This window comes from Terrapene carolina, unplaced genomic scaffold, assembly GCF_002925995.2.
Source record: "Terrapene carolina triunguis isolate 2854851 unplaced genomic scaffold, T_m_triunguis-2.0 Scaffold998, whole genome shotgun sequence".
NCBI classification, from domain to species: Eukaryota; Metazoa; Chordata; order Testudines; family Emydidae; genus Terrapene; species Terrapene triunguis.
Window position 1 is genome coordinate 3,753,608 of NW_020665349.1, and position 10,086 is coordinate 3,763,693.

Below are 10,086 nucleotides of genomic sequence, written 5' to 3' on the forward strand. Positions count from 1 at the left end.
GGGTATGTCTACACTACAGGATTAATCCGAATTTAGATAATTCGAATTTGGGAAACAGGTTGTATAAATTCGATTGTGCGCGGCCACACTAAGCACCTTAATTCGGTTTTAAACCACATTAATTCGGTGGTGTGCGGCCACACTACCCCATTAACTTAAACACAGTAATTCGGTGGTGTGCGTCCACACTAACCCTAATTCGAATTAACAAAATCGATTTAGGCTCTACTCCGTTCGTCGAGGTGGAGTACAGAAATCGATTTAAAGGGCCCTTTAATTCGAATTAACTGGCTCTGTAGTGTGGACGGGTGAAGGGTTAATTCGGATTAAGGCAGCTAAATCCGAATTAAAGTCCTAGTGTAGACCAGGCCTATGTGACCTTTGGGTGAGTGATTTAGTCTCTGTGTGCCACAGTTCCCCATCTGTACTGTGGGGGTGACAACTCTATTCTACCTTATCAGGGGTTGTGTGGATAAAGACACTAAAAATGTGTGAGGTGCTCAAGCACTGTGGTATCCAAACACAGGCACACAACACGCACAGCTGGCCAATGCAGAAAGAAAACCAGCTAAAACCTCTCCTTGCTGTTTTTGTCTAACGTGAGTAACAGGGATCATAGTTGCTATATGTACAATAGAGCCTCAGCATTTGAAACACCAGAGTTGTGAACTGACAGGTCAACCATACACCTGATTTGGAACTGGAAGTGCGCAATCAGGCAGCAGCAGAGACACACCCCCCCCCTCAAAAAAAGAAAATACAGTACAGTGTTAAATGTAAACTATTAAAAATATAAAAGGAAAGGTTAAATAAAAAAAATGATTTGACAAGGTAAGGAAACTTGCGTGTTTCATTTAAATTAAGATGGTTAAAAGCAGCATTTTTTTTCTGCGTAGCAAAGTTTCAAAGCTGTGTTAAGTCAATGTTCAGTTGTAAACTTTTGAAAGAACCACCATAATGTTTTGTTCAGAGTTACGAACATTTCAGAGTTATGAACAACCTCAATTCCCAAGGTGTTCATAACTCTGAGGTTCTACGGTAGCAGTAATAGGGAAGGCAGTCGGAAATGACTGTTCTTTTAAAATCAGTGCCTCAGTTTCCCTCTCTTTAAATGGGGATAGCATTTATTGACCTTTCAAAGGTGTTTTTGTTTGTAAAGCACTTTTCAGATGGCTGTGGGTAAGAAGTAAAAGACATTCGATAATCTGATTGGGTATATAACTTACCTTCCCGGGGCAGTGCCAGCTTCCCCATCTCACGCTTCAACCCTCTTGTGTAAGGCAGAGAATTTCATTCAGTCTCCATGGCCCATTTAGTCCTCGTCTTTTCTGTTGAGACTACTATATAGGGGGTCTGTTGGTGCCAGTCCTGGAGGTGGCTTGGGTATTAAGGTCACTTACCCATTAGGAACTGGGCCGAGACCCACCCAACCTTGAGGTTTCTTACTGACTCTGCTTTAGTGACTCACACTTTCTCCCAGTGGCATTTGTGATCAGATCTGCACGGCTTCTAATCGGCTTGTTTATATCATCGCAGGCATTTGACAATGCAGAGGGAGACATGGAGACAGAGGAGGAGAATCAGGATCTCCCCAAGAAAGGCAAACCCCAGGGAAGGAAAAGGGCTTCAGTCCCGGATGGTGTTGTGAAACCGGTGAAACTCAGCCGGGCTGATCTGTACAAGCCGCCCACCAATGAGGAGCTGAACCAACTGAAGGAGACTGAGAACCTCTTCCATTCCAGCCTTCTCCGCCTGCAGGTCAGAAGAAGCCAGGGAGTCAAATAGGACCCACTTTGTGCTGCATTCAACCTGGTAGCCTGATTCTTTCCAGCCTGGAGTGTATGTTGGAGACTGGGGAGGCTTGGGAAGCAGCAGATGGATTACTGCACGGGGAACTGACAAGCTCCAGTCCCAGTTCGGCCCTGACTCGTGCTGCCACCTTGAGCGAGTCCCTTGACCTCTCTCCAGTTTGTATAATGGGGATAACAACATTGAGCCCCTGGCAAGGGAGGAAATTTGATGGGTTTGTTCATCTGGGGCGATTTCATTTTCAGCGGGTGAACAAATGATTCTCTCATTCTTCACCCGCAGCGTGATGGGTGGACAGTGGCGCTGGCTGAAAAATGTATGAAAATTTTGGCCAAAAAAGCCTTAATTTGGGGGGATCAGAATTTTTGAAATAGATTTTGTGCCTGAGATGGTAGTTTTCACGGTGATATGGTGATATCGCAAGACTGTTCCTGCTAGAAGCACTGCTGCTGAGCTCTCTCTATCTGCATCGAGTTTCTAGCATCGAGTGAAGTGCGGGGTCCTGAGCTTTGGATTTTGCTTCTCCTTGTGGGGTTCCGCAGTGTCACGTGGGTCAGCGCTAGGGGATCTAATTGCAGGATCAGGGCCTCCATTGGGGGAAGAAGGCGGTTGGGGAGGCCCTTGATTTTGGCTGCTGATTGGACATTGGCTTGACTTTATGAGTGAGTGCTGTACGTGTGCCTGGAATTGTGGATAGTGCACTGGGATGCCTCGGGTGTGGGTGGGACACGTTTGCCTGTTGGGGGTGGGGAGGCATTGGACGTTTTATTTGGAAGTGTGGGAATGTGCATTTGCTGTAGAATTGTAGATAGTCACAGAGCCAGATAAAACGGCCTGATGGCCTAGCGGTTTGCCTGGTGTTTACTGGCTTGGAGACCTGGGGTTCAAACCCCACGTGAACCCTGGCTGGAAAACTGAAAAGTATACACGCTAGTTATTGGGCTCAGTATAGGAGTACGTGAGTGAAATTTAATGGTCTGCGATAGACAGGAGGTCAGGATAGATGCTCTGAGCATCTCTTCTGACCTTAAACGCTCTCAGTCGAAGAGGAGCAGTTCTGAGCCACATTCTGTGCCAGCTTGATGGCTGGGGAGGCAAGCCCACACCTACCTCTAGCTCCTGGATGCTGCAGTGTCTTTTGCTGTAGCAGGGATTCTTTCCCTTCCCCCTTCCCAGCCACAGTGAAACCGATGTCAGCTGCACCCGTTTGTTCTGGCTAGGCATCAGACAAGAGCGGAACTGACACTTCGAAGTTTCAGTGCTGCTTAGGAATTAGCAGCAGCAGAGGGACCCACGTGAACCACCACTGGCCAGTGGAGGATCCCGCTTGGAGAGTAACAGTTGGTATTTGGTATCATGCAACCATCTTCCCCATATGTCCAGGTGCTGGAGAAAGCTCCCTGGCATAGAGGAGTCATTGAGAGGGACTGGGAGTTCCCCTGTCTCGCCCTGCGGAGAGCGTTGCCCTCTGGTCCAGGCTGGGAATACCCATCGGAGCTGGATAAAAGTCCGCAGTGATTTCCATTGCTGAGGCTTCCCTTTATGGTCTCCCCTTCTCTCTGCAGATCGAGGAGCTGCTGAAGGAGGTGAAGCTAAAGGAGAAGAAGAAGCAGAAGATTGATGCCTTCCTCCACGAAATCAATACCCTGTTGAGTGCTGTCCCGGAGACCCCGGAAACCGATGTATGTCCTGGGGCGGCCGGGGGAGGCAACGGGGCTGTCTGCTTAACAACGAGCTGTGCTAGCAACGAGCCACTTCCCACTGGCTTTGCCTTTTGCGTTTCACGCCTGGTGTTTATGACTCAGCCGAGTGGTGCAGCCGTCCCAACCCCTGCTGGATGTACTGCCACTCCCCCTCCGGAGCATGTTTCTGGGGTGCATAGATCCTGCCATCCCCACCCTGTAGCTGTAAGGTCCATGGATATCATGGCTGGGATGTGTAGACAGAGAATACAGGAGAGAGGACTGTGAAGCGGGGGTGGGAATCCCTGCAGGACCCGTTTCCAGCCACTGAGTTACGGCCTTTGGTTCAGGGTCCTACGCTCCCCCTTTGATGCTCTGAGCAGTATTTTGGTGGGTGGCAGAGTCCCAGTTCACTTGGCAGAGCCCTGCTACCGGTAGTAGCTGGGTGAGCTCAGCCGCTGCGGGGAGCCGGAGCATGGACTGTCCTTCACCCCTCCCTGCCTTTCACAGCTCGCCGACCAGACCTGGCTCCCAAAGGACGTGAAGGTTCCGTTCCTCCAGGTGCCTTTCAGCGTGAAGGGGAAGTTCCGCTTCCTGCCGCCAGCCGCGGTGACGGTGGTGGGGAGCTACCTGCTGGGCACATGCATCAAGCCGGAGATCAACGTGGACGTGGCAGTGACGATGCCCCGGGTGAGTCCAAGCATGCCTGGCAGGCGTGGGGTTGGTGTGGTGCCATGGCTGAGCCTGCGACCTCCCGTGCTCCACGGCCGGTGTCTTCTCCTATAGAAGCTTAACGCTGAGTGCTATCACAGGGTAAAGATGCCCAGTGCATGCAGCCCCCGGTTTCTCTATCTAATGTGCCAGGCTTACCGTTCTAGGGCTTAGATCAGGTGATGCATCGTCTCAGGCCTTGCTTTGTGCCAGAAGTTGTTAAGGGAGTTGGACCTCATCCCATGGCGACTCCATTGTCCCCGCTCCTCTCAGTCTAACCAGATCAAAGCTTCCTGCTGCTTGATTTCCAGCGCAATTGAAGAAACAACCTGTCCCCTTCTCCTGTCTGCTCCCTCTGCCTGGGTAGGGACTGGGCCTTTTCTTTAACGTCAGTGAGTTTAGATGCAGTCTGGCTTCCTTAGCCACCATGCGGCCTGCCCTTGGTCTGCTCCTGAGCCTGTGTCGAAGAGCAGGTGAAGCCTTTGCACCATTCACCTGCACTTGTAGTAGGTTATATGCCAAGAACTCGCATAAGAGCGCTTTCCGTGCCAGGACTTCCTGTCCTTCTTTTCAGCTCACTCCTCAGAACCACTAGGCCTTTTATATGCCTGGCTTTCAGCTAAAGTGACCCACCTGGGCTGGCTGTCAGGGTGAGTCAGCAGAATAGCTCTGCACTTCCCTGCAGGAGGCATGCGGTCTGCTAATGCTTGGCAGGCTGGTTGCAGTTTGCTGGCACTGTTAGAGCTGGAGCGGATGGCTCTGTGTTCTGCAGTGCTGTTTCTCTGGTTGTCACCTTCTCACCCCAGAGGTGGCTGCATGTCTGCAGTGGAGTGAAGGGCATGTGTGTTGGGCTGAACTGGGCTCTGGAAGCATCAGAGATGATTCCTCTGTCCCCCTTCTTGCTCAGGCAATCCTCCAGGACAAAGACAACCTGAACCAGCGATACCACCGGAAGAGAGCTCTGTACCTGGCCCACATTGCTCAGCACCTCTCCAAGGAAAAGCTCTTTGGCAGCGTGAGATTCACGTACATGAACAGCAACCATCTCAAGCCGATACTGCTCCTAAAGCCTCAAGGTACCATGTCTGTGAACTCCCCACCCATCCCTCACTCCCCTAGGGCCCCCTGATCCCCGGGGCTCTTGTCAGTGAAGTTGCATAGCTCGACCAGCGGGTGGCGCCATCACATCAAGCAATGCCAGTTCTGTGTGCATGCTGCAACCCCCCCCACATCACTGGCAGGGCTGTGCCCAAGGGTCTGACACTGGTACCTGTGTGCACAGGACATGGGGCTGGGGAGAAAACTGGCCTGGAGTCGTTGCATCGCTCTGGGAGCCGGGCTTGGACTCCTGGCCTCACAGGCTTGGGCGATCAACAGGAACTGGCAGTGCAGAGACACTACTGGGAGCAGGTTTCTCTGGGGGCTAAAGGCTTTGGAAGTAGCCCAGGCACCCGGGCAAAGCACTTGGGGGTGAGGAATGGGCCTTCCAACGTCATCCTGGGTCCTCCCGGAGATAGGAGTCTGTTTGGCTGCATTAACAAAGGGCTGGAGAACAGTAGGGACTCCAGTGAAATGCCACGCGTGCAGCACTGATGCACCCTGTCCGGTCCCCCTTATGTCAGTGTTTGTGCAGTGCCCTCTGTGCCCATAGCGCTTTCCAGGCCAGCTGGAAAAGGCCCAGGTTAATCCTAGGGGTGGGCCGCCGCTGCTGGATGTGGTGCTCGCTGCCGGGCGTCGCGTCGGCCATGGATCGCGAGAGTCAGGCAAAGGGAGAGTCGGGGGCGATGGACGGAGCATTGGGGGGCGGGGGGAGAGGGTGCTAGGAAAGGGGAATGAGAGACGCATTGTTCTGCGGCTTCCCTCGACCGCTCCCGGGGATATGAGTTCGGGGTGGCTGGAGACATGGGCAGGGGCGACTAGGCAGGGTTATCGTCAGCTCTGTTGATTCATCGTCCTCGTTACTGATAATGTCTCCGTCTCCTGCTGGGAGCTCTATGGAGTAAAAGGGAAAGGCTGGTGCTCTCGTCCCTCCAAGGAGAAGGGGGTGGTGGCCCCTTCCTGGGTTAATCCCTCCTCCCCCCCCCCCGTGTCATTCTCTCTGACCTCACTTCACCATGGTGCTTGCAGGTAAAGATGAGAAGCTGGTGACAGTCCGGCTCTACGCCTGTCCCACCCCCGGCTTCTTTAAGCCCAGCCGCTTGTACCCCAGTAAGAACAACGTCCGGACGGCCTGGTTCCTGGAGCAGGGCTCCCCCGGAGAAGGTAGGGCCGGGGCATGCAGAGCAGCGTTGTGGCTTGGGGTGTGCTGGGACGCCCAGACAGCTCAGCGGGAGCTGGGTGCATGGCTGATCCTGGGATAGAGGCCATCGGGGAAGGGGAGCAGAATTTCCTGCAGAGTGGGGTCATGGTGGAGCCAGCAGCAGAGAGAGGGAATGTGTATGTGGGTTTCTCGCTCCCTGCAGGGTCTCTGCACCCATCAGCATTCCCTGCTGGATCCTGTCTGGGTCCTGCTCGGTACACCCCATATAGGGGCATCGAGTCACCGGAGGATCTGCCCTTGCGTTGCACCGTTCCCTTTCCCTGCTTGCTGCAGTCTGGCTAAGACCTTCCCCCACCCTGATGGGGAAATAGCAATTTGCTGCTCCCACCCCACAAAGCTGGGAAGGCAGGTAGGGGAGCCTGCAAGGCAGCACCAGCTACCGTCTGCAGCCAGCCCCCGCTGCAGTGCTCTGCTGCAAGGGGCGGCACGTTCTGCAGCCAGCCCCTCGTGGCGCTGGGAGCCTCTAACTGGGAAGGATGCGGAGGGTTGGATTGGGTTAAAAGTGCCGGTAACTCGTCTGATTGGATCGGGCTGCCTTGTTCCCTCCCCAGGAGCCGCCGAGCCCCCCACTCCTCACTACAACAACTCCATCCTCTGCGACACGGGGCTGGAGTCCAACCTGCTCTTCCTCGCCGGTGCTGGCGCCGACTTCCCCGGCATGAGGGACGGAGTCACCCTCCTCAAAGTCTGGCTGCACCAGCGGGAGCTCGACAAGGTAGCCTCGTCGGGGGTGGGCTGGCCTGCTCAGCTCTGCCCCGCCCCTTCGACCCCAGTGCGTGTGTGGGGCCTGGCCTCTTTTATTCCCACATGAGGTGTGGGGAAGGGACGGAGACGCATTGTCCCCGGCCCGCTCTGCCTTTGGTGTGTGTGTGGGAGGCGCACCAGCCTGGTATGCTCCCTGCTGATCTCCAGTAGCTCCCTCCTGCCCCCGGGTCCTTGCTCTGTAGATAGGAATGGAGGGTGTGCAGGGTCACTGCTCCATTGAGGCTGAGCTGCCTGGTCCCTCAAGATCCCCATGATGCTCGATTCAGACTAGTCCAAGCGATTGGTTCGCTCCCCTGGCTGGGGAAGTGTGAACTGCAGGGTGTTGCCCTGGGGCAGGCAGGGCCTCAGCCCGCCCTCTGTCTGCAGTCAGGGTCCAGTGGCAGTCTCTGGCGTCAGCGCCCGGCCCTGCCACGTTCCCTTGCTGGCTCCCTGGGGAAGGGGTTTTGGAGTCATGGGGGATGAAAGGCGCTTAGATCCCTGGAGCGGTCCAAGACACAAGGGCACCCGTGCCGGCTGGGTGAAGAGCAGCAGAAGCTGGCGTCGTTACTCAGCTGAGCCTGGCACTGCAGGGAATCAGGCTGCGTGCTCTCGGGCTCTGTGGAGTGGCCTGTGACTCCAGGGCAGGCCTGGAGCTTGCCCTAGCTCTGTGTCTTGTCTTCCAACAGGGCTTGGGGTGTCTCAACGGCTTCATGGCCTCCATGCTGGTTGCCTACCTGCTGGCCAAGCACAAGATCAGCCAGGGGATGAGCGGCTACCAGGTGCTGAGGAGCGTTTTGCAGTTCCTGGGTGAGCTCCCTGATGGCTCTCGGGGCAGGAAAGGTGGCGTTGGCAGCACCTTTGGCCTGGATCACAGCTGAGCCTAGAACCCAACGGTGTAAGGCTGGTGCATAAATCTCTGTGCGCCGCGCAGCCCTGGCTGGGCTTGGAGGGGCCCGGAGGACAGACATGCCTCTGTCCTTGTAGGATCCCCAGTTAAATGTCCTATGGCAGACAGGTAAATCCTGAACAAGACCAGCCAGATCCTCTGTAGCCCCCACCCTGGGGTGAAGGCAGGATGATGCCCTGTGATTTGAGCGCGCGCTCGCTCTCTCTCTCTCGCTCGCTCGCTCGAGAGAAACCACGACAGTCCTGTTGATTTGTGATGGTCTGGAAACTTGCAGCAAAATGCAGCCTAGAGCCTCGCCCTCAGAGTTAAATGGCTGTACAGGGAGAGTATTTTACAGCCCAGTCCCGGGTTGCGGTAGGATAGACTCCCCCCAGCACAGAGAACTGACCCTTTCTTCGTTCGCAGCTACCACAGATCTGAGTGCAGCTGGGATCAGCCTGTCGAAGGACACAGATAACTCGCTGGTAAGGAGCAAGTGTGGCCCCCGGCAGCATGGTCTGGTGGCTAGGGCGGGGTAGGGACTCCTGGGTTCTGTTGTTGGCTCCGCTGTTGACTCAGCGTTGACTCAGTCACTGAACTGCCATGCCTTCGTCTTCTCTGTCCAGTGATGCAAATACTCCCCTGCCCACTGTGCTGCGCGGGTGGATGGCCTGCGCGGCACATGGGCTGTGCTCCGCGTTTGCGAGTCGCTGTTACTCTACAGCGGCTGGGCAGCGCAGAGTCTGTTGCTGCACATATCTCGGTGGGTGCTAAGCCGCATGCTCTCTCTTCCAGCCCACCCTGGCCGACTTCCACCAGGCGTTCGAAGTGGTCTTTGTGGACCCCTCGGGGTTGGTGAACCTCTGCGCTGACATGACCGCTAGCAAGTACAAGCAGGTACCGGCAGTGTTACTGATGGGCATCCACATAGTCCCGCCTCTCTCGGTTTCCTCCCCAAGGCTCCCGCTGCCTGCTGTTTCCAGGCTGGTCTTGCCACGTGGCTTTGTCCTGGCACAGGCCTGTTGTTTGGTACCAGGAGTCAATGTCCCCTTGCCTGGGACGCCCCTTCCCCTTTTAGAGTCAGAGGCTTTTCTATCCCAGCCATGGTGTATTACGGACAAGCAAGCGTAGGAAGGATGTAGCTTGTGCATTGGCCGTTGGTGCTGTGTCCTGCCCAGCAAGCTAAGCAGGGTAAGGCCCTGTGTGTGCTGGGATGGGAGACCTCAGAGGGACGGGGTTCTGTAGGTGGTGCTCTTCCTATCAAGTGAGAGCTGAGCTAGTGTCCCAGCATGGTCTAGAGTTAGCTGTGCAGCTTAAAGTGCTGTCTTCAGAGACCGTGTAGAACCAGGCTCTCTGCCTGCTTGTGCTCACTGGAGACCCTTGGGTACTTTTCACAGGAGCTGGGATCCGAGTATGAACATCTACCTTCTTATCCCTCCAGGGATGCAGGATTCTTCCTCCTAAACCGTTGTGTTCTCTTCTATTCTATGTCGGTTTTCATATCACCGTAGCAACTGAGAGCCTTCCAGTAGCGCACTAAGCAATGCGACTAGCACGTCGTATGTTGGCTGGTCTCTTGTCCTCTCCCAAGAGGGAGGAATGTGTGTGGTGGAGTGTCTTGTTTTGGTTGTTGCTGCTGCTAAATGCACCTTTTTGCTGTGTGTGCCGAGCCAGGCGGCTGCGAGCTTGCTAATGGGGCTCTAGCCTGCTGTCCTGTGACCCTTAACCCCTTGACAAGGGAGTGGGGCTAACTCAGGGAGAACAGGGGGTTCAGAAGCCAGCTCCAAAGTGACCGGAGGAGCTAGCGGGCAGGGGTTTTGTGAGGGAGTTCTCCAGGTGAAGGAGGAGCGACTGTGTGACCCTTGGGGTGAGTTTGTCTGGGTGTGTTTGTGTGTGTGTGTGTGTGTGTGTGTGTGTGTGTGTGTGTGTGTGTG

At 55.0% G+C, this 10,086-nt stretch overlaps 1 protein-coding gene across 1 annotated transcript in view; it reads left to right on the forward strand.

Annotated features, from left to right (window-relative positions):
• Positions 1 to 10,086, forward strand: part of NOL6 (nucleolar protein 6) — a 127,823-nt gene that overhangs the window by 73,217 nt on the left and 44,520 nt on the right. Inside the window, exons 2-10 of the mRNA XM_029913867.1 lie at positions 1,537 to 1,758; positions 3,375 to 3,491; positions 4,002 to 4,181; positions 5,110 to 5,278; positions 6,330 to 6,464; positions 7,074 to 7,237; positions 7,953 to 8,073; positions 8,579 to 8,637; positions 8,948 to 9,049. Of these exons, the coding sequence (XP_029769727.1) occupies positions 1,537 to 1,758; positions 3,375 to 3,491; positions 4,002 to 4,181; positions 5,110 to 5,278; positions 6,330 to 6,464; positions 7,074 to 7,237; positions 7,953 to 8,073; positions 8,579 to 8,637; positions 8,948 to 9,049 (1,269 nt within the window). The remainder of the gene's footprint in view (positions 1 to 1,536; positions 1,759 to 3,374; positions 3,492 to 4,001; positions 4,182 to 5,109; positions 5,279 to 6,329; positions 6,465 to 7,073; positions 7,238 to 7,952; positions 8,074 to 8,578; positions 8,638 to 8,947; positions 9,050 to 10,086) is intronic.